At 35.9% G+C, this 27,321-nt stretch overlaps 11 protein-coding genes across 11 annotated transcripts; 5 read left to right on the top strand and 6 right to left on the bottom strand.

Moving 5' to 3' along the window:
* Nucleotides 1–155: 155 nt before the first annotated feature.
* Nucleotides 156–1,388, bottom strand: NESG_01915 (uncharacterized protein; the record flags this gene model as incomplete). Its single annotated transcript, XM_053049531.1, has 1 exon — nucleotides 156–1,388. One exon carries the CDS (start codon nucleotides 1,386–1,388, stop codon nucleotides 156–158), a length of 1,233 nt encoding a protein of 410 aa, XP_052904481.1.
* Nucleotides 1,389–2,759: 1,371 nt separating this feature from the next.
* On the bottom strand, nucleotides 2,760–4,091 carry NESG_01914 (uncharacterized protein; the record flags this gene model as incomplete). Its single annotated transcript, XM_053049530.1, has 1 exon — nucleotides 2,760–4,091. One exon carries the CDS (start codon nucleotides 4,089–4,091, stop codon nucleotides 2,760–2,762), a length of 1,332 nt encoding a protein of 443 aa, XP_052904480.1.
* An 832-nt stretch (nucleotides 4,092–4,923) lies between these two features.
* On the bottom strand, nucleotides 4,924–8,223 carry NESG_01913 (uncharacterized protein; the record flags this gene model as incomplete). Its single annotated transcript, XM_053049529.1, has 1 exon — nucleotides 4,924–8,223. One exon carries the CDS (start codon nucleotides 8,221–8,223, stop codon nucleotides 4,924–4,926), a length of 3,300 nt encoding a protein of 1,099 aa, XP_052904479.1.
* Nucleotides 8,224–8,751: 528 nt separating this feature from the next.
* Nucleotides 8,752–9,786, top strand: NESG_01912 (uncharacterized protein; the record flags this gene model as incomplete). Its single annotated transcript, XM_053049528.1, has 1 exon — nucleotides 8,752–9,786. The coding sequence occupies one exon, from the start codon at nucleotides 8,752–8,754 to the stop codon at nucleotides 9,784–9,786; it is 1,035 nt and encodes a 344-aa protein (XP_052904478.1).
* Nucleotides 9,787–10,498: 712 nt separating this feature from the next.
* On the bottom strand, nucleotides 10,499–10,750 carry NESG_01911 (uncharacterized protein; the record flags this gene model as incomplete). Its single annotated transcript, XM_053049527.1, has 1 exon — nucleotides 10,499–10,750. One exon carries the CDS (start codon nucleotides 10,748–10,750, stop codon nucleotides 10,499–10,501), a length of 252 nt encoding a protein of 83 aa, XP_052904477.1.
* Nucleotides 10,751–10,798: 48 nt separating this feature from the next.
* NESG_01910 (uncharacterized protein) lies at nucleotides 10,799–11,398 on the bottom strand (the record flags this gene model as incomplete). Its single annotated transcript, XM_053049526.1, has 1 exon — nucleotides 10,799–11,398. The coding sequence occupies one exon, from the start codon at nucleotides 11,396–11,398 to the stop codon at nucleotides 10,799–10,801; it is 600 nt and encodes a 199-aa protein (XP_052904476.1).
* A 24-nt stretch (nucleotides 11,399–11,422) lies between these two features.
* On the top strand, nucleotides 11,423–13,498 carry NESG_01909 (uncharacterized protein; the record flags this gene model as incomplete). Its single annotated transcript, XM_053049525.1, has 1 exon — nucleotides 11,423–13,498. One exon carries the CDS (start codon nucleotides 11,423–11,425, stop codon nucleotides 13,496–13,498), a length of 2,076 nt encoding a protein of 691 aa, XP_052904475.1.
* A 1,122-nt stretch (nucleotides 13,499–14,620) lies between these two features.
* Nucleotides 14,621–17,329, top strand: NESG_01908 (uncharacterized protein; the record flags this gene model as incomplete). The annotated part of the gene is made up of 1 exon (XM_053049524.1): nucleotides 14,621–17,329. The coding sequence occupies one exon, from the start codon at nucleotides 14,621–14,623 to the stop codon at nucleotides 17,327–17,329; it is 2,709 nt and encodes a 902-aa protein (XP_052904474.1).
* Nucleotides 17,330–17,895: 566 nt separating this feature from the next.
* On the top strand, nucleotides 17,896–21,324 carry NESG_01907 (uncharacterized protein; the record flags this gene model as incomplete). The annotated part of the gene is made up of 1 exon (XM_053049523.1): nucleotides 17,896–21,324. The coding sequence occupies one exon, from the start codon at nucleotides 17,896–17,898 to the stop codon at nucleotides 21,322–21,324; it is 3,429 nt and encodes a 1,142-aa protein (XP_052904473.1).
* A 495-nt stretch (nucleotides 21,325–21,819) lies between these two features.
* On the top strand, nucleotides 21,820–23,097 carry NESG_01906 (uncharacterized protein; the record flags this gene model as incomplete). Its single annotated transcript, XM_053049522.1, has 1 exon — nucleotides 21,820–23,097. The coding sequence occupies one exon, from the start codon at nucleotides 21,820–21,822 to the stop codon at nucleotides 23,095–23,097; it is 1,278 nt and encodes a 425-aa protein (XP_052904472.1).
* Nucleotides 23,098–24,606: 1,509 nt separating this feature from the next.
* On the bottom strand, nucleotides 24,607–26,907 carry NESG_01905 (uncharacterized protein; the record flags this gene model as incomplete). The annotated part of the gene is made up of 1 exon (XM_053049521.1): nucleotides 24,607–26,907. One exon carries the CDS (start codon nucleotides 26,905–26,907, stop codon nucleotides 24,607–24,609), a length of 2,301 nt encoding a protein of 766 aa, XP_052904471.1.
* Between the last annotated feature and the right edge of the window lie 414 nt (nucleotides 26,908–27,321).

The raw sequence follows: 27,321 nt of genomic DNA, 5'->3' as shown, positions 1-27,321 counted from the left end.
ATAACTGTTGTTGCGCGTGTTGCATTCTTATATACCTGGGGTAGTTTCCTTCTTATCACATGCTGGCCTCCTAGGAATAGAATTACCGAATTCTTTTCTGTTCTTAGTATGTGTAGTCCTTTTACACTCTTAGCTTAAGTTATAAGTGGCAGAGGCTAAACCGAAGTCTCAAGTCGCCCGTGTTTGGGTGTATTTGGAGTTGTATCTGTTTCCTCATCGCTTAGTTCAGATAGCCTGTTTTTTGCTACTTCTAAATCTACCTCTTGTTGATCACAGAGCTTTTTTGCTGCATAATATACTTTATATTCGTTATATACATGCTGTGACCCAAGTACAATGATATCCTGGATATCATTCATGTTATTTAGTGCATTGGCCATAGCATCCATATAGCCCAGGCGCTTTTCATACAATTCTATTATTGCTTCCAAACAGTGTGTGTCTTTTTTATCCTCTTTCAAATAGTTAAGCTCTTTCTCTCTCAGTATGAGCAATAGTTTATCTTTGGCTTGCATTACGTTAACAAGCTCTAAATTGCATTTTATAACTGCATTCATTTTTTCCTCGGTGTCTACTATTTGCATAAAGTATTTTATGGTGTCTTCTCCCAACCTGTACTTATACTTGTCTAGCTCGTTTGTAGAATCACAAGCTTTGGTATATATTTCGTCCTCAGCTCTTTCTTTTTCCTTTAGCTTATTTGACTTTGTATTCAGCATACTAATTTCATTCTCTATACTTAAGTGCTCCATCTCTTTTCTGCTTGGTATTTTAACAGGAAAAAAGTTATCAGATTTCTTGATTTTGTTGCCTATAGACTCTATTTTTTTAAAGGCATGTTTGTACATACTATTATGTTTTTCATACCTCTTTACCAAATCCTGAACATTTTTTTTATTTATCATAAACTTATCATACTGTAGATTTGCATAGTCAGTCATTTTTTTTAGAATTTGCATCTCATTTTTATACGTCTTTTCATCCATATATACTTTCTGGTCTTCTGCATTTTTATAACTGTGTGGGCTTTCTTCTCCTACAATAGAGGTGTTTTTTTGTTTGTCTTGGACAAGCATGGGAGTCCTTTCTGGGTCTAGTTCATTCTCGAATTTCTGATCTTGCAGGCATGCAATTGCGTTCTTCAGTGCGTCCTCGCCTTCTTTTATATCCTTAGTTTCCCTGGCACCACGTATTGCACTAGTTTTTGGGTGTGCGAAAGAAAATTCCTTCTCATCTGCTATGCTTAATGGGTCTGCATGTGACTTGTTTGGATTGGACGCTGTGGCTATGCATACAGACAGCCAGAATAAAACCATCCCTACCACGCGCATGCTTAACACTACATCTTTTATTATAAAATCCTTCCTTCTTATCTGTGAGAAATCCATGCCTTTATATATTTTTTTTCTAATATATCTTGCGCATCACTTAGATTTCTTTCTATTCTGCATTTTTATAATAGAAGTAATTATTTAGCTGCTAGTATGGAATTTGCGTGTGTGGCAAAAATTAAAATAGAAGAATTTTAAAGAGCTTGTTAGTTTTCCTTGCCTTGAGGGCATGAAACCTCTCTCCGAGTCAGCAATGTGGTTCAATGTTGGTCATTTCCTTTCGGGGCTTTTGATTGGAAGATAACACGCTACAAAGATGGGCTCTACTTGTTTACACGCCAGCTAGGCTGGTTTAGACTCTAGGACTCTTTATTCACTCACCAGCAAATAATTAATCGTCTCCATGGAATATCTCCTGGAAAGAAGTCTATAAGTAGAGGATGCGAAATAAATTTTTTGGGTCAGTACAACAAATTCTAACATTTTGAGAAGGAAAAACCAGCTATTTGTATATTGTTGCAAGTGACTGGGTGTGTTGTAAGATATGCCCTCTATACTTAATTTGTTCTTGGTAATTGGTATATGCCATTTTTTTAATATTCTCATATAATTAGATAGTGCTCTTTTGGATTTATTGTTTTCTCAGGATTATATTTGAGTCATATCCGCGATCCTGTGGCCTTGAGTTTGAGAAGTGGGAAAATTACCACGCTTGCTTTCTTTTCTTTCTATTAGACTAGTCTTGTAATAAACAACTACAAAATTTCTTATGATAATTCATAGTGACTTATCACTGTATACATGCATATTTGGGGTATTTTAAGTGTTTTGGCCAAAGAGGCCTTCTACTGGTCGTAGCCAATATTGTGCTGATTAATGCACCTATACTCTTCTTTTATCTGCATATCCTTCATTTCTTTGCATATATTCACTTAGTTCTTTTCCTCTCTTTCCATTGCACCTCTTATATTTTTATTCTCTTATATATTGGAAAATAAAGTATACATACATCATACTAGAGCAATTTATTGCTAGAATACCTGGAGAGAAATAAAACAGCAGAAGAACAAGAAAATAGAAATAAGTTGTACAAACTAGAGAACCATCATCGGCCAGGCACGAAGAGAGAAACAAAAGCGAAATACAGAGAGGAACACGGCGCAGACAAATAAAGAGCAAAATAGGCATTTATTAAAGCAAGAAAAGAACTTTCTTCTATCCAAAGAACACGAGTATGCATCCTGTGCCATAGAAATACATAGAGACACTTCTTTCACATTCAAGTTATTCAGATTATATACTGAGAAATTAATGGGCATATGGTCCGGAGGCAGGCCTTTTGCATCGCTTAATGCTCTACTGGCTCTGAAAACAACTTTTTCTGCTAATTCGACCTACTTACTTCTACACTATACAATACTCTTTCAGTTATATGCCTTCAGCTATTTTCTTTCTTTCCAACATACCTTTTTCTTCATCGTATTCTTTATAGGCATTATATACTTTAGTTGTCTGAGATAGAACATCATCCTGGATGCTATGCATAACATCTAGCATATTAGTCATCTTGTTTACCCACAGCATGTACTTTTTATATAACTCTATTAGCTCTTCTATCTGCTTTATTTTCTCTTCAGACTCTCTTTCTTTCTCTTCTGCGTTATTTTTTAAATACTCTATTTCTTTGCCTCTAATTAGACATAGATATTTCTCCTTGTCATATATATTTCTATAAATTTTTGAAGTGTACCCTATAACAGAAAGTAGCTGTTTCTCTATCCCTATTAAATGTGAATAATATGAAAGGAAGTCATCTCTTGAGCTATCTCTTTCTTCCTTTGATTCCTTTAGTTTCTCCATGAAAACAAGATCTTTTGAGTATATATTTTTTTCTTTTTTTTGTATTTCCTCTAGTTTTTGTATCTCTGAAGACAGGTAATTAACGTTTTCTATGTATATATCGAAATCTTTGTCTTCCTCGCTGTTTATCTTAATCTCTTTCGTGTTATTATGATTATAGTAATCATAAATTATATTGTCTAGAAGCTTTCCTTCAATTATATATGAATCAGCTACAGACAAAGTATCTTTATACTCTTTTTTAATATTCCGAAGCTTATTTTTATCTTCTAGAAAGATATTGTAGGCTAACTTGGCTGCGTTATCCATATCTTCAAGTAGCTCTGACATATTCTGATACACTTTCTTAGCTGTACCTACTTCTGGGTCTGAATGTACTAGCTCTTTGGCTTCTTCTAATGCAAAAGAAGAACTCTTATGTCTATCCGTTACAGGAGCAGTTTGCAACATAGAGGCACTATCTACATGTAGGATATCACTCAACTCTGCATTTGGTATACTTATAGTGTTTTCCATTGTGTGAACATCGCTCTTTCTTTCTTGCACATTTGAATCTAGCGCAGAGACACTTTTTTCCTTTACTAGATCCTCCCCTATACTCTTAGATTCTAATGTATTTTTTTCCTGGCATACTTCCACACTTTCTGAGTTTATAGCTGTATTATCTGTCTTAGGCATTTCAGCCGTTCTTAAACTATCTACTGCTGCTTCTTTTGTCTTCATACTATCAAACACTGTGTTTTTTTCATCCCCTTCTGTGCACTCTACTGTATCCTCCTGCAGCTCATTTAATACAGGCAATTTTGCTGCCTGTATATAGAGCTTAATTTCAGTTAAACACATTATACACATAATGGTTAAGAGAATACATTTCACTCCATAGCTATTTGCTTTATTCATTTTTTATGCAAATTCTTTGTGACTATATTATCTTTAGAAAAATCATTTAGATCCTTATTTTTATAATAAAATCTGCGCTTCTTTATCCGAAGCTACAAGTCTTCTAATAAAAAGAAAATAATTCGGAAAAAGCTACAAGTGAAAGAAATTCTACATAAGTGCAAGAAAATAATTAGCAAAGTATTAGATGCCCCAAAATGAAGAATAAAGGAAGTAAAAACACTACAATCCACAGTGTATTTAGGTATATGTATAGTTCTACGAACAGAACCATTATCTATTGGCCAAAACTTCACTCTCTTTTGACAAGTCAATTTTAATACTTGTTCTATGCATATAGTTCAGTGAAGAGTCAGCAAAGCAGGGCATTTTCTGAAACATTGGACTTTTTTTATTCGGCATGAAGTTTATTTATTGCCATTTATTTATAGACCTCCAAGAGAGATAAATTAAAGCAGTACCATAAGAGTAGATCTTATTTGACAACCAATAGAAAATAACAACATATTCCATTTATCCAATCAACTAATTTTTTTCCTAATAAAACAAGCAGAAAGCCTTGTGGCGTGCAGGCCTGCAGATTAAACCCGAAGGGGGAATATCCAATTGTTGCTTTTATTGCAAAGGTGGAAAGAATTTCATGTCCTCAAGGAAAGGTAGCAGAAGATGTGATAGTTTTAGATTGGTCCACTATAACACAGTTCTAGCCATTTCTCTTTAGTATTCTGCTAGTTAATATATGTAAAGATATTTTATCTCTGTGAGCACATCTGCAAGAATATTAATCTTTGAATTTTAAGTGTTTTTGCTAAGGCTTGATTACTAGAAACTATTACAACACATATTCAATTAATCCGCATATTAACTCAAATCTCTCTACACTCTTCTCACTGTTTTCATCACACACAATGTGTTTTATCTCTTTAAGCAGGATTGGCAAATTTATATCGCGCCCCCATTTAAGACAATAAATTGGAAAATTGATTTCTTTTTGTTCTGTTGTGTCAATTAACTCATAGCAGCTTTTTACTATAGTACACCAGTTATCATATTTATAGTTGTTTGCCAGCCAAATAATCCACAACAGAAACTGAGTACTATGCCCCTCATATTCAACAACTGGATGTACTCTTTCTTCTCCCTGCATAGCTTGGATAATTCTAGTAATGTACCTCATAGTGGTCCCATTTAGTGTCAAAATATTAATAAAGAAAAATCTTTGGGTTCTAGAACTCAATCTTCTAGCAAACAATTCCAAATCCAAATAGTAGATACTACTCCAGCATGCTCTTCGAAAGTTAATTATTATGCTAGTTAGTATGTTGGCATATGTCAGTTGCGATACAATTTTTGTACTTTCTTCCAATCCTAACACTTTTTCTAATATGAATGTAAAGCGATTTGGCTTTTCGTATGCATTTATATCTACGGTTATACTCGGGTAGTATTCACCTGCTGTGGTGAGACCAAGAAACATAAAAATTGGATCATTATCATTTTTGTCCATGGAGGGAATACTTCCCATGATATTATTAGCCAGGCGCACAAGAGGATGGCTGCTGTCAAGATTTAAATCCATTGCGCATATAGTCATCACCCACAGAATTCTTCTTTTGTCTTGCGTGTTATGCATTCGGGGGTCAAGCAGAAGGGCATCTATATTTCTGCGCCAGCTTTCATGACAAAATACAGGCCGTGTTTGTTCGTTTGAGTTAGAGTGTCTTATGTTCTCAATCTTAAGTTTATCGATTACCATGCTTCGGGTTATATAGGAGTTCAGTATCGTTATAGTATATGAGTTTGGCTTGTTTGCCATACTGTATCTGCTATAAAACTTAAATTCATATTTCCATTTCACTTTTAGTGTTTTATCAACATGATCGGGAAAAACATCAAATTCATAGCAATAGCAGTGGGAAAAACGTATATTCTTGCTCTTTTCATTATACGGTATATAAAATAATTTTAGAAACCCAAACATGTCACTCAATCCTTCTTTAAGATTCTGCTTATACCCGGTCAACAAATCAACAGAAAAGCGTTCATTTAGTGCAATTTTCTTAACTAAGGCAGTCAGATATCTGTTTATGTTTTCTTTTAGTTCATTTTTTAGATTTTGGTTCTGAATGCTATAGATTTCATATAATAAATTAATATCCATCTTTTTTTCTTTCTCTTCATCCATTGATTTGTTTATTTTTATACTAGACGCTGGTTTATTCTCTACAGGTTCTAGTATATCTTTAAGTGTCTTGTTTCGGTCTAGTTTTTTTACATCAATCATCCCTCTGATCTCTTCTTCTAGAACATCTATTTTTTTGGTAGAATCGTTGATATTATTTAGGTATTCCCAATAAAGCATTCTGACTTCGCCAATACTCTTCTCATTATCTATTAAATCCAAACACTTTTTAAACTTATCTATTTTCTCTGTCTCACCCACCCCGGTTATCTCTTTAATAACATATAGCATGTTTATCAAGCCTGGCATAAGTTGGTTTCTGTCATCTCGTATATACTGTATATTCGGGTTATATAAGCCACCCACTACCTTGTTCCACTCATTGTGCACTCTTTTTGACACTATCCCATACATGTGCCTGTGCTTTCTGAAAAAGCTTTTCAGCTCTTCGGAGGCAGACTCCATGTGGTCAACTATATACATTTTCCTCTCAGAGTCATAAAAAGCCCAGCAAAATAGGCCTAGCAGCGCTGTCTCTCCATAGTCAGTAAAGCTCTCTATATACTTCAACTCATCTCCAACAACCAAGGCGGTTCTTGCAGGCAGGCATAGACCTAAAGCCCCTAAACAATTAGACATTAGACTGTCCATCTTCTTTTGAACAGGAAAAACATCTGCATTAGGCTTTAAATATAAAAGATTCACCCACTGTTTTTTACAATCATTGTAAAAAGGCACTTTTGTCTGAGCTCGGGCTATGCAATCCGAATTATTTGGATTTTTCTTTTCTAATGCAAAATACTTGTAAAGCACACCCTTCGCTTGCATAATTAATGCCTGCTTTCCCTGATTGTCCTCTAGATTGGCTTCTTTATATCTTATACATGTTAGCAGACAGGTTGCACATCGCTCGATTAGCCCTTTTTCAGAACCTATTTCTTCTTGCTTTATATACTCACTTAACAGATCAAGCACGGTTTGAATAAATAGATCCATTTCTTCTGCTCGCTCCATGCAGTGGTATATATACGTCTCTATAAGAAAGTCTGGGCTATTTACAAACTCGCTTTTCTTAAAATTTCCATATAAGGCTTGTTCTGAACAGCTTTCCTCTTCTTTAAAAACTCTTTTTTCTCTATTCTCTATAAAGAAGTTTATCACACCGATTGCCCTTTTCTGGAACACCCTTTCAAATACATCTAGATACTCTGCATTTTTGCCAGTTTTAACCACTACATTCATATTGAGTCTGAAGTGCTCTCCTTCTCCGCCTGCCTGCCTTAGAACCAGCTCTGTTCTATTCTCACTTTCATCAATCTCTAGTGGCACATTTACTCCCTCAGTAAGCAGTAGCAACGAAGCAAGTATTTTATATTTGTAATTCTCTACATGATTACTGTTAATAAAAGAAAAAAAAGAGTCTCTTCTGCCTGACCATGTGGACACATATCCGTGTAGAGAAGGAAACAGCTCAAGAAGCGTGTTAAAATATCCTCGCTTGTACTTAAGCAAGTCGCCTTCATACGGAAGAATGAGATGCACTCTGTCCAAGCTATGGTCTCGTGTGTGCGTGTAGATGGGATCGTTATACTCAGACGGCTCAACTTTTATATAGTATTCTATCTGTATCTCAGACGACAGAAATCTCTTGTTGTGAATAACCCAAATATTATCTGCTATTTCATCCCGTAATAGATTTAGTGCACTATCTGGGCTGATTACTAGTGCATTTTCTTTTTCTTCATCAATAAAAGTAAATGTCTTCTTCTGAATGCTTATTAGCTCATTTAGTGGTATTCTGCCCCATACTTCACATAGTATGAGTATCTGAATCAGAAGATATACAGCAGGACCCATTTTATTCTCTCTTCCACTTCTCTTTCTTGTGCCTTCTGCACTTAATTTCTTAGCCGGCCTTCTTTTACTCCAAAATACTATATCTAATTTCATAGGCTTATCTAAAAATTAAAGTCTTTATATTTTTAAATATTTCTATGTCTCTTTTTATTAATAGCATGAAAGCCTTTTCCTGAGTCTGCAATATAAATGTTTTTTATTGACTTTCTCTGCCCTAGTAGTATAGAACTCTCTTTGTTTTTTGCAATGTAAATGGATTTAGTCATTTATTACAACTATTAGCAGTGATTATGGAATATTTTTCTGGACATGCATAATAATTTCTGCGGCCTGTATGTAGAAGACAAGAAATAAATAAATTAGAAAGAAAGAACTATGCTAGTTTAAATTTTTAAACGAAAATTAGTTATTCTAAAACTACTATTTCTGTATTTAGTGGGTTGTTCTATAGGCATCTCCTTATTTTGAATGGTTTTTGTTATCAAATGTTCGGTTATTATGGTTTATCATCTATAAGAATAAATTAGCTTTCAAAATGTAAAAAACTTAGTCTTCTTTAAAAAACTAACCAGGCAGCTCCTTATGCAGTGCTTATTTAAATATTTGCATATTTTATTTTCCATGTACGATGATGAAGGACTTTCAACTAAATCCTCAGTAGATGCGATTCACTTGAATTCTACGTTAAAAAAAAGAGTATCTGTACTGGATAAGGATGCACACATAGAATATTTGATTAAACAAATGAATAAACCCTTAAACATAGGATATACTTCGTTAGTTCCATGGGTGTCTTCCTGGATTGCAAATGCCCTTTATGTTATACTGGGTAGAGAAGAGTTCTATGCATCATTAAACCATAAACTGTCAAAGTTGCATGACATTGCCTTGCAGATAGTGGGGCTACAACAGAGCAATTCAGGAATATCTCCGGATCGCAGCCAACTCCCTAACTTAGGATGCACGTACGCAGGACTAGTCTTCTTGAAGGTAATGAAAAAAGACCATATGCTTGATAGAGATGGAATAATCAAGTTTATAACAGAAATGAAAGTGAAAAATGGATTTACAATGTATTCAGATGGCGAAATAGACCCCAGGTCAATTTATTGTGCAGTTGCAACATACTCCATCTTGCATTCAGACACAATCTCGGAAGATTCACAGTTCAATCCGCTTTCAACACCAGAGGGAAAAGAGCTATTTGGTGACACAGTTGAGATATTGAAAAGCCTCCAAACATACGAAGGCGGGTTTGCTGCGGCCCCTGGGGAAGAGGCGCATGCAGGATACTCTTATTGCGTGATTGCAGCATTAAAAATACTTGGGGTGGATGTATCTGAGGATAGCCTATTGCGAAATTGGCTGCTACAGAGGCAGGATGAAATTAACAAGGGATTTACTGGGCGCACGAATAAGACATCAGATTCTTGCTATAATTTCTGGGTAGGCGCATCATACAGGATGCTTGGTTTGGGAATTATTTCCAATTCTGGGCTAGCTGAATATACATTCTGCAATTGCCAGGACGAGAATGGGGGTGTAAAGAACATTCCTGAATCACATGCAGATGTTTACCACACGGCTTATGCCTTAATTGGTCTATACATTGTGAATGAAAATGACTTTAATTATGTACTTGGGATGCCCGTGTAGTTCAGATTTCTTATGAATTATAACAGATTTATGGCAGGTGCTGTGGGTTTTTTAATTGCGTATACACACTGTGGCCGAGATATATGTAGCTGTATGCGTGTTTACAATGGATTGGATTTGGTGGGTCTATTGCTGACTATTTTAGATTTTTCTTGCTATTAATGGTTTATAGCAGTTATTTATATGTTTATAGCCTAAAGGCATCATTGTAAATGAATGCATTCACGGTTACAGCGGGTTTATATGTTTTAATTGATTTATATATGGTGTAAGTATTTATATTCAGGATATACTTGAAACTAACAGATTCTTATCAGTTATTAACAGTGTATAGCAAATCGATCTAATTTATAACGCATTTCAACCATAGAATAAAATACTCCATGCTTTTTCCTATAACTCACTAATATTTAATTATTCACTTATATATAAACTAAGACACAATTAAAACATGCATAAAATAGCATGTTCGCTTTATGAATATTTCACAGCGCATGTGAATAACCCAAACGATATAACCCGAATAGTAATGTGCATTGCTGGGCGTGTATAGTAAAAATATATCACAGCGTATAGATCAAGCCACTTTAGGAGTGTGAAACACATTGCAGAACAGACTAGACATATAATACATCGCACTGCCATAGACTAAAGCACAGCATAAATTGCAGTAATACACTGCAGCGCCCAGTAGTATGCATTGCAGCACAGACTATTCTTTCACCTTCCACTTGGCACGGCATATAGGGCACAGACTATTTGTGGCTATCCAATTTTTTATGCAATGCATGTGGTAGCAGTGGTTGCAGTCCCCGGAGGCAGGCATGCATTCAATTGGGTGCTCGCAGTCAGAGCACATTTGCTCAAAGGGCTGCTGGCATATCCCGCATATTCCTTCTGCCACTTTCCACTTCCAGTTGTATGATGCCCGAATGGCCTTCACTTGAATGCGCACGTCCTTCATGAATAAAAAAATAACATTCAGTTATAAAGCACTTTATTACCAGGCGATTTACTCTCGCATCATCTGCTTTCTGTGTGGGCCTCTTAAGAATCCCTTCACTGCCAGAGTCACGAACTTCCTCTGTGCTCTCTTCTCTGCAATTGTCTTGACAGCTGTCTCTGCTGGGATTTCACCAAGCTGCTCCTCTGCAATGAGCTGAATGTGGCATGGTGACTTGTTCCATGCAGTGACTCTTCCGTGTGCCCTGTATGTTCTGTTGTGGATAATTGGGGCTCTATTGACGTGTGCGTGCATAATCTTCATCTTGGAAATATCCAGGCCCTTTTCTGTTGCAATATTCTGCATGTTCTTAAGCATGGTCTTTGCCTGGATGACACTCTTCTCTGGCCATCTTCCCTGGAGGGCTCCAAACTCCTTGGCTTGGGAGACTCTTGGGACACCCCCGTTAAATCTCTTCATAGGAATGCATCTTTTATGGGCAAGAACATCTTCTAAATACTTTATGGCTGACACAAGCCACATTCCTCGGAGAATGGTGACTGTTTGGTGAGTGTTCTTGAAGCTAATCTTTGCGTCCTTTATGGCTGCCTTGACTGCTTTGTCTTCGTTCTTTGGGGTGTACCCATAATTAGTCTTGACTTTTTTCATCTACAGGGGAGTAAAAAAATTAAAATGTTAACAGAACAAGTGACTCATGAAATAACCGCAAAGGTGAGGCTGGGCAGCGTCTTGATAGTTGTAGGGGCCACAGGATCAGGTAAGTCAACAGGCATACCGCAGGCATTGCTTAAAACAACGGGAGACAAGATCACAGTCACGCAGCCCAGAAGAGTAGCTGCCATTGCACTTGCATCGTATGTAGGAAGAAGTGCTGAGAGTGGTGTAGTTGGGCACAAGGTCAGATTCAGTGATACAACCTCGCATAAAACAAGACTAAGATATGTAACAGATGGGATACTTCTGAAGGAAATGGAAGAGAAAGTAAGACTATCTACCGTAATAATAGATGAGGTCCATGAGAGGTCAATAAGAACGGATATCTTACTAGGTCTATTAAAGAAGAAGATTAAAACAATTCGGCTAGTCTTAATGAGTGCGACTGCAGATATAAATATGCTTACCGAGTACTTTGCACGGGATAAGATACCCGTAGAGTACTGCGAGATACCAACGCAGAAGCATACGGTAAAAATAAACTATCTCCCAAGAAAGTCATCAGACTACATACAGCTAGCATACGACACTGTAAAAAAGATCATGAAGAATGCCAAAGATCTGAAAAACAAGCAAACAGAAAATAATATACCAGATGCACAGCAAATAACGCATTCAAGCAGTGCATGCAACAAGAAAGAGCCTGCTACAAAGGATGTGCATAATTCAAAGAACTCTAAAAAAAGTAAATCGAAGAAAGCGAATAATCCGCAGGAAGAACTTGATGAGATGGATTGCATATTCGCAAAAAAAGAGTTCACGCCAAAACAGGTGAATATTCCAGATGGATTTACATGCGGTACAATATTAGTCTTTCTATCTGGTTTGGAAGACATTGAGGACTTATTTAAAATGCTTGAAAAACACTCTGGCCTGGAAATTCTTAAATTGCACTCTTCCTTGTCAGACACAGAACAGAAGCTTATATTCACGCGGAGAAAGAGCAATATTCGGGTGATTCTATCCACAAATATTGCAGAAACTAGTTTAACAATAGAAGATGTCCGGTGGGTTATTGATTCGGGCGTGCAAAAGATAAACATCTCCAAGGATGGGATAGATTCACTTGGAATAGTTAAAATATCCAAGTCATCTGCACAGCAAAGAACTGGAAGAGCCGGCAGAGTTGGTCCTGGCATTTGCTATAGACTGTACACAGAATGCGCGTATAACTTAATGCATGAAAACAATATTCCAGAAATCATGCGAGCAGATATTTCATCTGTTTCGCTTTCTTTGATTCAAATGGGAATAGACCCAGAGGTGTTTGATTTCTTAGAGGCGCCAAATGCAAATGCAATATTAAGTGCTCTTGCAGAGTTGTTCATCTTAGGCTTGATTGACGAAAATAGGCGCATCACGGAATTAGGTAAGAAAGTGAGTAAACTCCCACTGTCTCCATCTCTAGGGAAATTCCTTCTGATTGGAAAGTCACTAGGCGCAGGACATGCATCTGCTGCTGTGTGCGCATTATTAGCAGGCGACAGAATATCTTTATTCTCCAAGGAAGTTAATACATCTACCATAGTAAGCGTACACAACTCGCCCAGCAAGTGCTCTGATCTTACATTATATGCAAGCGTGTTCTTTACATACCTCACATATTCTGCAAGACTTAAAGTAGACTTCTGCCAGTCTTTGGGGCTGTCTCTGCAGGAAATGAGAAATAGTGAGAAGATTTACAAGCAGCTAACATTAATACTTGAGCTGAATCCGGGGATAGAGTCAGAAATAGATGAAACTGAAGATAAGCACACTTTATCATGCATTCCTTTGAGACCAATTATAGCCGATAGATTGCACACTTCTGCATCTGCAGGGTTTATGACACGAGTTGCAGAAATGAAGGGAAATGCATATATGCACATATACTCTGAGAAGCAAATATATGTTCATCCTAGTTCAAGTATGTTTTCGCGTAAGGAAGGCTCTCTTGGGTTTATAGTTACATCAGAGACTACCAAGCCATATATCCTGCATGTATTCCCATATATACCAAATGAAATACTTGTTATGCAGAAAACAGATGCATAGATATTTAGAATATTCGGGTGCAGTGATTATATCAGATTGCAATTGATAAAATATGAGTATTTTTGTGTGTACTGCCTGAGTGCTCTTAATATGGCAACACAATGCAGCAATACTCCAGTATGAAGAGTCTTGAGTTTCTTTGTCTTAAAGTGGACAGCCTTTCATATAGATCAGAGCTACATAAGTATACGCACTGATTTTAAAGTAACTCGTGTCATTAAGCCAGAAACATGTTTATGCTGTCTCGGCTGCTGTGCTATAATTTACTAATGGATCTCTATAGATATTTGGAAAAATTACTACTCCTTCGGAATTTTCTTATTACAGCAGAGGGTCCAGAAATAAAAACATTATTATCTTGAAATTAGACTCCAACAATAAAAACAGATACAATAGAGCAAAAAAAAAGCAATGAAAGAGCAGATGGCAGAGTAATTAAGACAAGTTCAGAAGCTAAAGTCCCAGTGATACCCGCACGACATGAATAAAAGTTCTTTTTTAAACAAGATGTTATCTCTATTGGGTTATTACTTCCAGGGTATGATGCTTACGATCATACAGTACATCAGCAAGCATATGGGCAAGAAGATAGAAATAACAATGCCCTAATAACTACGTAATATAGATAATGCATATGTCTAGCAATTTCAGATATAGCATCTAATGATTTTTTTTATAGAAAATAATTCTAGTGTTAGCATGGGTAGAAAATAATTCAGCATTCATCCATAACAAAAAACTATAAAAATATAGTACACTAATACATCTAAGTTATATGATAAATACATAAAGAACCCATTAAATAAGGCCTGATCTGCATAGCTTAATATGTTTTTATAAAAATACGTGCCAGAGAGTTTTCTATTTTTTAGTTTTATATGTAGAAGAATAGAATAAAGATGATTGCTAGTATATTTACGTATGCACACAGGATGAAATTAATTGAGCCGATTAAACACAGAACTGTCTCTGTTCACTGGCTAATTATGCATTGCATGCAAGTGACCCCTAAGAAAATAGTTAAAATGATCTATATATAGAAATAACTGATGCTAAGGGCGATGAAGAAAAATAAGGAATTAAAACAGGTAAGAAAGAAATCTTTTTTCAGTTTACAAAAAAATGATCTGCAGGATAATCCTAAGTCTAATGATGGTGCAAACTATTCTTACAAGAATTAATATGACAGACATAAAGACAGTACATGAGACTTTTATTGCCGAAAAGCAAGATGTAGTTATCAACCCAAGGGGACCATTGAATCTGCTGCGGGGATATATTGGAAACCGAAGCGGATACATGTATAACAAGCGGTTTTATTCTTCTGAAATAGAAACAGACTATACGCTGACTAAGAAAGGTATAACCATTTCAGATGAACAAGAGTACGACTTTAAAAGAATACCAGTCAATGACAGGGTATACAAAGACATAGCTACACAGGCCCCCAATGGGGAGTATCTTAGCACATATCACATGCAGTTAATAAAGATGTTTCCTTCAATGGATGGAGATCTTTCCATTGAGGCAGCCAGACCAAATGCACTTACAAACTTCCTAAGAGCAGATCACGTTAAGAAGGACACAAAATATATTCTTGCTGCGCTGCTGCTTCTTTCAGAGGGCGTTGATATTAAAATAGATATAGATCATACAGAAAAGAAAAAGAAGCTCGTGATAAAAAGTAAGAAAAGCAAGGAGAAAGTGTTTGTGGATGTGGAAATGTACACAGCAGGCATAGACCCAGTTACAAATATGTACAGTGATAGTATCTATCAGTACGAAGCTGCTGAAGTTGTCAAGTTCTATATACGGTGCAGAGATAATCCGCTACTAAAGAAGGGGGGCGAGTTTGCAATGCCTTCTTGTAAAAAAGAGTTTGAGAGCGGGAAATTTCTGAATAGTGCAGCCTTCCTTATACAGACATACATCTACGAGTTCATTGACACAGTAGAAGACTACAAGGACTTTGTGAATGCAGTGCATGAACTACTAGTTGATCAAGTAGTTGAAAAGGAAAACCCCGAGCAGACTAAGAAGAAAGGCAAGAAGGGCAGAATATTCGATGAGCTCTTTCTAGCGAAAGAAGAGCTTGGCGAAAATATAAAGTACATTGAATTATTCTATGATCTTGTAAAAGATACAGAGGAAAATGCCATAATTCCCTTCTGCAATGATAGTCAGCTGCCGAAATTTACTAGAGTTCCGCTGTGTAAACTAGACAAGTCAGGCTTTGAGAAAAACCAAGCCCTTTACTATAGTGACTGTGTAGAAACAGCCCTTCTTGGGCTGTTCTGCTGTCTGGCATACAATCCAGAGACAAAAGAGTACGAAACCAGTCACATGGGAGCGGGAGTAAGCAAAGAGTTAAGAGACTTCTTTAGAGACTATCCAAAGCCAACAGAAGCTACAGACTTTGAAATGCACAAACAGTGGAGCAAAGTTGTTGCTTGTTTAGATAATCCTGAAATTGACTACAAGAAAGAGAAAAACGAACTTATAGCTGGGATTTCAAATATATTTCTGGTAATTGCAGAAATAACAGGCCAGAAGGCAGATACACAGGAGCTAGTTGAGTATATAGAATCTGCAGATAAAGCAGGAAAATTAGATGATACGCAGAAATTTTACATTAAGTATAAGATAGAATCAATTATTAGATCCTTGTCACTGAATAAGAATGTGAGCGTAGACTGTAAACAAATGAGACTTGGAAAGAGGTCAAATGGAAAGGCAGATATTTTAGCTGGGTTTAGCATTATGTATTATTTTGATAATACACGCTCTGGGATTGTTTTGGATATAAAAAAAGGACATGCGAATCTTTCTCTTCTTTCATCTTTAGATGCTAATTCTGCATATATTAGAGAAAAGTGTGAAGAAGTAAAAAATATTTATAATAGGGCAGAGTGCTATATAGGATACATTGTGTGTCACTACATTGATGTTGAGATAAATACCTTAGAGTATGGCGATTATGCTATCTTACAAAATATTAAAAATGACATAAACCTAATGCTACAGGGAGAATCTGAGAATGTATCTAAGATATTATTGTACAACAGGATTTCTAAAGTATTCATGAAGGGCTATATTATGGAGTTCTTTGCGTTTGGTGCTGTAACCAAAGGAGTCGCTCAAACAAACTCTTTAACACGCTTTACTGCAAATATTTTAGGAAGTGTTCCGCTCAATGATCCTATAACCCGGTTTTTAATGATTCATTTACTTCCAATTCTTAAGGGGTGGCGAGAGTGCTATCCAAAACTTGGTTACACCGCATCTGACTGTCCATCGGAACATATTTTTGCTTGGGGACAGGTAGAATCAATGCATTTTTATAAAAAAATACTAGACTATCCAGTACCCATTGCAGTAAAAGCCACATGCAACTATCTTAAAGCAGTTGCAGGCCACGATGATCAAATTCACCATGCGAAACATTTTATAACCTGGAGACTTCTATTTAATCATATAATCTCTGATGGGTCAATAGATAATTTAGTGAAAATTCGGTCTGTTATTACAGAATATATGAAGGAATACACTTTAAACTATATATATATTTGCTGGTTCATACATGCATGCACAGACAAATATAAACTCTCGCCAGAACAGATTAAGGAGGTTTACAGCTTTATACTCCCGAATGTTTATCCGCATGGATTCTATGTTCGAATAGTGATAGAAACTAAAAAAGAATTCCACAAATGCCTAAGCGTTTTAAAAGAAAAAAAAACTCTTTTCTGCTCAGAGAATGACCCAAAAAGTATGGAAAAATATAATGGACTGATGGCATACATTGACCATTTATATTCGAATATAGCATGAAGATGAAATGTGAAGGTATATTTAGAATAAATTTATGAGTAGAGCTGAATTTTCCTCTTCAAAATATTAGACTTGGGCATACTAAACTTGGATCTAATTTATTTCTGATTGTTTATAAATAGTTTGTAAAGTGAAAATTTGTTAAAGTTTGTTTACACAACAAACCATTGTTTCTACAACAGACTGTGATGTAGTAAAAAGTGTACACAAACATAGATCACTATTATTCGACGCGTAAACAATTAGAACCTCTTGTAGCGTGTTATCTTTCAATCAAAAATCTGGAAGGTAATGGCCAACACCAATCTACATTACTGACCCGGAGAGAAGATTTCAATGCCTTCAAGACAAGAAAAACTAACAAGTAGATTGTTTTCATGCCACTTTCTAGCTTATTTTTATTCTAGTATTTTACAGCAGCTTATATTCCGAATATCTGGGCTTCAAGATATATTAAAAGAAAAATATTGCTAGTGGCTATATCTAATAGTATTTTAATCATTTTTTATCTTTATTTTGCCTAGTTAGCGACAGAAATATAAAAACTTTAATTTTTAGATAAACTCATGAAATTATATATAGCACTTTGGAGTAAAAGAAAGCCAGTCAAGAAATTAAGTGCACACAGCACAAGAAAGAAAATTACAAGAGGCAATACATTTCCTATAATGTTGTATGTGTTAATTCAGATACTTATACTGTGCCAAGTGTGGGGAAAAATGTCCCTAATTGAGCTAATAAGCACTCATAGAAATACATTTACTTTTATTGATGAAGAAAACAGAAAAGCACTAGTAATAAAACCAGATAGACGAATGGGCCCATTTCGTAGTGAACTAGAAGATACTATTGGGCTTATGTACAACAAGAGATTCCTGTCGCCCGAGATTAAGATAGAATACTCTGTAAAAGTTGAGCAGACTGACTATAAAAACCCTATATACACATACACACGGGACTACAGCCTAGACAGAGTGCGCGACGATAATGACCTTCAATATGAAGGAGACTTACTTAAGTATAAAAAAGAGTACTTTAGTACACTTCTTGAGATGTTTCCCTCTATGCACGGGTATGTGTCTATATGGTCAGACAAGACGGACTCTTTTTATACATTTATTAATAGCAAGGATGTAAAAGAACATAAGCACGAAATACTTGCCTCTCTTTTTTTGCTTTCACGTGGAGTGAATGTGAGGCTGGAAATTTATAAGAGTGAAAATCAAACAGAGCTGGTTCTGAGGACTGCAGATAAAAGAAATGAGCACTTTAGAGTGAGCATGAATGCATTGGTTAAAAGCAGCAACAAAAATGCGAAGTCTATAGATTTGTTTGAAGAGGTGCTTCAAGAAAAAGCAGTTGCTGTTATAAACTTCTTTATAGAGAATAGAAAGAAAAGAGCTTTTAAAGAAGAGAAAAACTATTCAGAGGAAGAAATGCATAGATTGTATATAAAAAGAAAGTATGTAAACAGCCCGAGCTTCCTTATACACACGTATATATACTACTGTCTAGAAAATATAAAAGAGACTACCTCCTTTATTAAGGCTGTCTATGACCTGCTGTATGAGTATCTACTGTATGGGCATATGTTGCAAGAAGAAAGGAAAGTCAAGCAGATTAAAAACTATATATGCAATAAATTCGCACTATTTAGTGAAAATATAGTAGAAAATACTCTGAATGGGCAGCATGGCCAAGAAAATGAAATAAGACATATATTTGAAAGGCACTTTTTACAAAAAGATGAGTGGTGGCCTGGGGTGAAATACATAGAATTCAACTATCAAGAAGAAGTCCCCCCATACTATATTCCTATAGATTCTTTTGTTGATCTTATGTATTTAAGCCCACTTGCAGGTATAGTTCCTTTTAGAAAAAACATCCCCTCACTGAGAGTTCTTTCTTCACTCTCGGCAAACATATATGTTCCAGATGACATGAGTGTTTGTGCGGGTGATAATACAATCCCTTTGTTTAATTTCTTTATTGACTACGGAGAGACAGCGCTGCTTGGCCTGCTCCGCTGGGCTTTTTATAACCGGGATAAGAATATATGCACGGCTGACCACATAGAGTCTGCCTCAGAGGAGCTGAAAAGCTTTTTCAGAAAGCACAGGCACATGCATGGAGTAGTGTCAAAAAAATTGCACGATGAGTGGAACCAAGTAGTGGGAGGTCTATCCAATCAGAAGATACAGTATATGCGATCAGACAGAAACCATCTTACACCTGGCTTTATAAACATGCTATATGTTATTAAAGAGATAACCGGGGTGGGTGAGACAGAGAAAATAGATAAGTTTAGAAAGTGTTTGGATTTAATGGATGATGAAAAGAAGATTCGCGAAGTCAGAATGCTTTATTCGAAATATCTAAATAATACCAAGAATACTATGGAAGAAAAAAATGTTCTGGAAAGAAATATCAGAGAGATAATTTATGAAAAAGAACTAAATAAAAAGAAGCGGTATGAAAATGCACTAAAGCATGGGAAAAAAACAATTGATGAAGATAATATAGAGCTAGAGATAGACAGATTAGTGGATTCTATGAAGAAAAAAGAGAAAAAGAGTCTTAGTGAGTTGATAAAAAGCTATAATGAGGAGAACAAAGTTCTAAAAGATGAACTAGGCAATGATATAAAAAACTATCTAATAGAAGTGATTAAGAAAATTGCACTATATAAAGATTTTAGTCTTGAAATTCGGGTTATATGTAAACAAACTATTATACATAAATGCTGCGACGTATTTGGTAAGCTAGAAGTGTTTTATAACATAAACACAGAAAATGACTATTTTATAAGAAAGTATTTTTCTAACTTCAATAGCCTCCCACGCGCACTTGCACGTGAACTCAAAAAAGAGCAGCCGCCCTACCCCCATCTCAATGGCTATAAATTTATTATCTATCCTAAGTATCATGATAATACAACAGTAGAGATAAAATGGAAAACTATATTTAAACTATATAGGAAATACAATATATTCGAAGATCTATGGCCCTTAAGAACTAACATAGAATTATGTGTTATAGAGATACTTAGCTTCTATCTATATAAAACTTTAGCCATGTCGGAACTTGAAATATACAATAAGACACTTTTTAAACCGGATTATACGCGCTATGATGTACTGGGCTATGGAAAGTGTTCGGGTTATATTGACACTCTCCTGGTTAGACCCGAATTTCATGGCATTGAATATAGAAGAAACTATGCTTTGAGACTACTCCTACATGCAAAGAAACAAAAGTATAGAAAAGAATCACCTTTCGTCTATCTAGTAGACAACATCGTAGGAAGCATAATCTTCATGGATGGGGATTTTAAAGATGCAATGTTTCTATTTCTTAGTTTAGAATTTGCAGAGCAGTACTATCCGCATATAACTATAGACAAACATGCATATAAAGATCCAGCTTGTTTTACATACCTATTGACCGAATTGTTAAAATTCATAGATATTCGTGCATCACTATATGAAATACTAGAGTTTGACAATATAATCACTTCTATATTGGTTATGCTCAGAAGAAATTGTTTGAAAGATAGTTACTATACGAAATTTAAAGAATTTATTACTAAAAAATTGGATCAAGATGGCAAGCATTTACTTATCAGGATTCTAACACAGGATGGAGATACTATAAAGAATATTACTAAAATTGTTCAAGCCATGCAGGAAACAGAAAAAGCACATCCAGTTAATTGGTATGAGAAGCATAGTAACGAGTTCTTGCATTGGATTATTTGGGGTGCAAATGAGTTTAGATTTGCTAGCTGGGCCTTCATAGTAAAAAAATGCTATGAGTTGATTGATGCACCAGAACCGAAAGAAATTGATTTTTCAGGTCATTCTTCTAACTGGGGGGTTGATATAGATCTAAAGCAACTAACTGCTAAGATAAGATCTATAGTTAGTTCCCAGAATACCGCATTAGAGAGTTTGAAAGTTAAAATAACTCAAACATTACATAGTCTTAGTAAATAAACTTTTAGATCTAGTAAACAACAGCATTGTTAGACAGGCTTTCATATAGCTATTTAAATTTTAGGCTGCCGTGGTTTTCTCCTTGAAGTATTAGGCTTGGTTGTACTAAACTGAATATAGTCTATTTCCTGCCATCTATATATCGGGTTATTCGGGCTATATTCATAAAAGGTATATACAATGATAGCAGATGAGAGTGTAACACGCAGTGTCAATAAACTCAGAACACTAAAGTAAAGGAGTGCAGACAAGCAGAGTCCCTTGTAGAATGCTAGCCCCTGACTGAGCCCAAAGAGGAAGTGGTTAATCCATCCTTTCTAAACTACTAACAAATGAGAATTGTTTTATGCCTGCATGTTGCCAATTATTTACTGAAATATATGCATATATTCAGTATTAAAATAAAAGTCAAAATGATTTTCAAGTATAGCTTATTAGTGCGAACAATGCGCATAAACAGAAATGAATAAAAATAAATGGAGTGGAGTGAGGTATATGCTTTTGTGTATCTCAATCATAATATGCTTAACTGAAATTAAGCTATATCTGAAGACAGTACAAATATCAGTATTGTGTGCACAGCAGTCAAGCACACTAAAGCGTAAAAAAGAAGAGGAAATAGGCTTTGCATCTGATAGTGTGCAGAAGAAAAATACATTGCACAGTTTATGCTGCTGTAGTGGAGATAAGACAAAGGATGCAAACGTAAGCACAGAAAGTGCGACTTTGAATAATAAGAAAACAGCTGTGCCGAAAGACGCGACTGCCAGAAAGAAGCTAGTAAGAAAAAAAGAAAAGCTATCAGATGCAAGTCTAGAGAATGTGCCAGAAAGTAAAAATAATTCTAGCAGCAGCAGCTGTGCGACAAAAACGGTGCCCGTGCCAGATAAAAACACAAGCCCCTCTCCTGAGGCAAAAAAGAGAGCCAGTTGCATAGAGAATAAAAGCACAGCAGCGGATACAGCCAAGAAAGAGACAAATGGCAAGAAAAAGATGTATAGCACTGCAAATTCGTATTTAGAAGTTTCTGTAAAAAAGCGCAACGAAATAGCAGATATAAGAGTAAAGTATAACATGTATATGAATGCATGCGGTTTTGTTCTGGACAAAATAAATGCGATAATCCATGAAATCAACCATTGCCACACCATGTATGATACATGTGAGATACCCAACTCAATAAATGCTGAATATGACAGCGAAATAGAAAAAATTAAACTTCTGCGTGCTGAGATAGATGGGCTCAGGAATGACCGAACAAATAAATGGAATGCATATATGGCAGGCTGCCATTTTGTAGACAAACTGGAAAAGAACATTTATAACTTAAGAAAAAGCTATGTTCAATACTATTCAGAAATAGTAAGGTCAGAGAAAAGGCTAATTATTGTAATCGAACACACCATAAAGCTTTTACAGAAAATATGTGAAAAGGAAGAATTACAATCCTCTATAAAAGAAAAGGAGGCTGCGCATTTTAAAGAGGATAAACAAAAGGCAGCAGCACTGAACAAAATAGCAGAGTTGCATAGAATTCGACTAGAATATACAACAAAATTGATTGATCTGGAGAATGAGAAGCATACCACACAGGAGAATATTATATTGAGAGAAATTGAAAGAAGAGATGCATATGTGGCATATGACGAGTCAGCAAGTGCGGATGAAAACAAAAAAATAAATCAGCAAAGGAGAGCAAAGGAAAAAGCATTGCAGAAGAAGAGCCAAAAGGACACATCCAAAGGAAGCAGCGAGAAAAGCACTGGTTTGTAGTCTACGTTTATTCTCTGCCATGTATAGTACAAACCAACCTTCAAGAAAGCTTATTTGAATGGGGACTAGCGAAGAAAATGGGAATATGTATTTCTGAGCAGTCTATGCCCTAGGGAAAGTAGAGTTTTCCTAAGGATGCCATTTTAGCCTTCTAGAAAAGAGATGCAATGATACTTCAACCACTGTAAGAGTATCTGGGTTTTGTGAGGGCTGTGGAATCAACTACTGAAGTTCTTTAATTTTAGCTTTAGAATTTTTATTTATGTGGGGAGAAATCGAAATAGTTTATCCATAGTGGCCAAGACTTGCGCATAGCGTATAAGTGTGCATTATTTAGATAATTTCATATATAATCTGAAGAGTGCATTATTCTATTGTAGAATTATTCATTGCAAAGAATATTATGGCATACTTCTTTGATGCATTTCGCTGACTCTTTACTGTTCTATGCAAGCAGGCAAAGCATGTATTATCAAAATAATTATGATGCTATTCCAAAGTTGCATGTTTTATGCTAAGTGTCTGCTTAGCTCTCAATAAATGCTTGTTTTGCTCTTTATTTGTCTGCGCCGTGTTTCTCTCTGTATTTCGCTTTTGTTTCTCTCTTCGTGTTTGGCCGATGATGGTTCTCTGGTTTGTACAACTTATTCCTATTTTCTTGTTCTTCTGCTGTTTTATTTCTCTCCAGGTATTCTAGTAATAAATTACTTCACTATAAGAAATATACACTTTATTTTCCAATATATAAAAGAATAAAAATATAAAAAGAGCACTAGAAAGAGAGGAAAAGTAAAAAGTAGACAGAGCACACACTGAATTGTATAAAAAGTAGTTTTAATGGAAAACCTCCTTGAAACAAAGCTAGAGTAGACATAATTTAGTATAAAAGCATGCACTGCTGAGTGACAGCAATTAGCATAACTAATTTTCCTTTAAAAATTTAAACTAGCATAGTCCTTTCTTTGTAATTTATTTATTCCTTGTCTTCTACATACAGACCACAGAAATTATTATGCTTGTCCAGAAAAATACTCTATAAGCACTGTTAATAGTTGTGATAAACCTGCACTTCTCTACCCGAAGTTACAAGTAAATGAAAGAATTTCTACATAACTGCAAGAGAATAATTAACAAAAGAATTGCATGCCAAAAATGAAGAATAAAAGAGATAAAAACACTATAACCCACAGTGTATTTAGGCATACAGAGGGATATACGAACAAAACCACTATTCACTGGCTAAAATTTCACTCTCTTTTGGATACGTCAATATTATTAATAGATGAGAAAATTCTTCTTAGACAAATAGCACAAAGAGTGTAAGCCATACATATATTTGCGTATACAAGAAAAGCCACCTATAGTACATTAGCCTGCAGTAAACTCAACAAACTATGTATATGGCCTGGTTGAAGAAAGAATATACGCCTGAAGGCAAAGACTAGCAATAATAAGACTAAATAATGCAATACCAGATATTCCACTAAATTTTATTCAATTTAATTTGGATTATAGAATCTCTTTTAGAATTGGGAGTTCATCGAATGCGGCGGTCTTTCCTGTTTCTTCTTCTTTCTTGCCTATTTCACTAATAACCTCTTCAGATTCAGTTGCGCCATCAGATTTAAGTGGTGCACCTTCAGATTCTTCTTTTGTTTGCTCTGGGAAGAGAGTTTCAGCTTCTTTCTTCTCTTCTTCTTTTTGCATTTCTTCTGCCTTCTTTTGTTCTGCCTTCATCTTCTCCTGTGCCTCCAGATGCTGTGTGTATTCTGTTTCAATCATGTACTTTCTGTAATTAACTCCGTCTTCAATGGTTTTAAGCCGTCTCTTTAGCTCTGCCTTCTTATTAAGTGGCATGTCCATGGAGTACGCCTCTTCCATCTGCACTTCATTTCCTACAACTTTATTCCTTGCCAGGAACGAGACAAGATTATCGCATGGCTCTGGAATTGTCTCCTGTCTTTTCTTTACCAACCCCAGGGCCTTCTTTATCAAGGATGGCAGATTCTTCTGAAGGGTTTCAATTTCCTTATTCAAGAAAAGCTCCTTTTCTGCGTCAGAGACCATTTTCTGGTAATTCTTGGCAATTTCTGGGTAGTCCTTGGAGTGCGTGACTTCCTTTAAGGATCTTCCATTGCAGATTAAGTTGACTGTCTCTTGCAGTGAGGCTATTCTGGCTTTACCGTATTTTTTGACTAAGTTTTTATACTCTTCAGTCTCCACTGATCCTGTGATAAGGGAGTGAAGGGTTTCCTTTATTTCCATCTCATGGTTTAAAGCAGTCGTGTAAAATGTCCATTTCTTTAACTCGCCATTCAGAGAGTACAGCCGGAAGGAGTCTCCTATACTGGTGCTGCTGTACTCTACCTGATATTTAGCTCTTTCTTGCTTGTCCCTGATCGTGATATTCGTGCGCTTCATGTGCAAAGGAGCACTTGCCAGGTCTGACTTGCTGGGGGTGAATGCATCCGAGATATTCAATGAATGCATCATATTCAAGTACTCCTGGGGATTGAATATGTCATTATATATCGATACATCTCTATGCATCTCTTCATTTTCCGCATTCTCTTTATTTTCTGTCTGGTTCTGCATATTTTTCAGGGTTTCTTCTGTTTTCTCTATCATTTTACCAATGAACCCTTTTGTCTCCTTAACGTACTCCATTAAAGTGTGGTGCAATGGGATTAAGTCTATTTCTATCTGTTCCTTCTGTGCATGTGGCAGCAGTACAAGACTCTTTCCATCTTCTGACTTTTCAAGAAGTGTAATTGAAAGTGTCCTGATGTACTGTACTTCATCTAGGTTATCTATAACTAAGTCACTCCCTTGGTCTGCCTTTACCCGTATCTTCCAGATACTTTGCAGTGCGAGATCAATTAGTGGTAATATTTCAACAGAAAAGGTCTTTTCTGGCTCTGCCACTTGAATTGCATCCTTTTCATCTGCAGGCAGTGCATCCTGTGAGAATGACAGGCAGGGTGTTCCAACCAGGTCATACTGCAGGGCAGGATACTTTTCATTAATAAGCTTCTTAATTTCACCAAGAATATAATTATAAATAAGGGTTATAACTGCAAAGTCAGAGTATCCTTCAAATATCTCTTGATTTAAGAGGAATATCTCACTTCCCTTCTTTACATCATCATCCTTCTTGAAGTAGAATATTTCTGCTGCCATTTTACTTCCCCTCATGGTATATGTCACAATATGGCCTGTCTTTCTTTTTGAGCTTAGAATTCGGTCTACTGCCTGTGCCATTCCATCTGTAAGTAGTTGTATCTGTGCAATGGGAGCTACTTCCTTCATTGCATGCAAAAGTGTTTTTTGTGTCTCTGGACTGAAGTATCCTCTGGTTGTCATTCCCAGGCTCAGAACTGTCCTGTTCTTACGGTATTTCTTGAGGGCCTTATTAAGATACGCCTTGTATACGGCTATATCTGGTACCTCTGTGTACAGATCATCAACTTTCACTGTTCTTGCATCAGTTTCTGGTGATATCTTTACATTTTTGTTTATAAAACATGCTATTTTCATGTCCTCTGATGCAATCACTTGAGGAAAGTATATTCCCTTGGTTATACTCTTAATAGGCTGATTTCCATCGGTTTTTGCCCCAGAATAGTCGATAATTATTGTTTTTTCTTTTTCAATCTTCTTACCAGCTGTATTCCCAGAGGTAATGAATGAACTGTCAAACGTATTTACGCATGGCACGAATACAGAACTGTCCACTCCCATGTACACACTATCATGGCACTTCCCTGTTAAGAATAGTCCTACTACTGCACACAGAATCTGTACCTTCATAAAAATAAAAATAAATTTTGCTTTTATCCCGTAATTCTAACTTATATTAAAGTCTGCAATATGGTTATATTAACTATTCGAGTATATTATGTAAATGGTTCGGGTTATTTATAAATAATTTTAAGTTATTTATGGGCATATAGTGGATTAAGTCTTGTCAGTTTTGGGAAGGAGTGGATTAAGTCTTGTCAATGTGTCATAAGTTCTGACAAAGTGGATTAAGTCTTGTCCAGAAAGTGTGCATAACTCATTCCACTCCTTTCTAAAACTGCCAAGACTTAATATACCAATCTAGCTTAAACATAACCACTATTACCACATTTAGTAATATCCTATCTTATCATATATTACACTCCCAATAAGGAAATATTCCACCGTATCACAGAATTACCATAAACAGTAATAGCCAGTAAT

The sequence above is a fragment of the Nematocida ausubeli genome, assembly GCF_000738915.1.
Source record: "Nematocida ausubeli strain ERTm6 chromosome Unknown supercont2.4, whole genome shotgun sequence".
Lineage (NCBI taxonomy): Eukaryota > Fungi > Microsporidia > Nematocida > Nematocida ausubeli.
The sequence above is the reverse complement of the archived record's forward strand: the minus strand, read 5'-3'. Positions and strand labels throughout refer to the sequence as shown.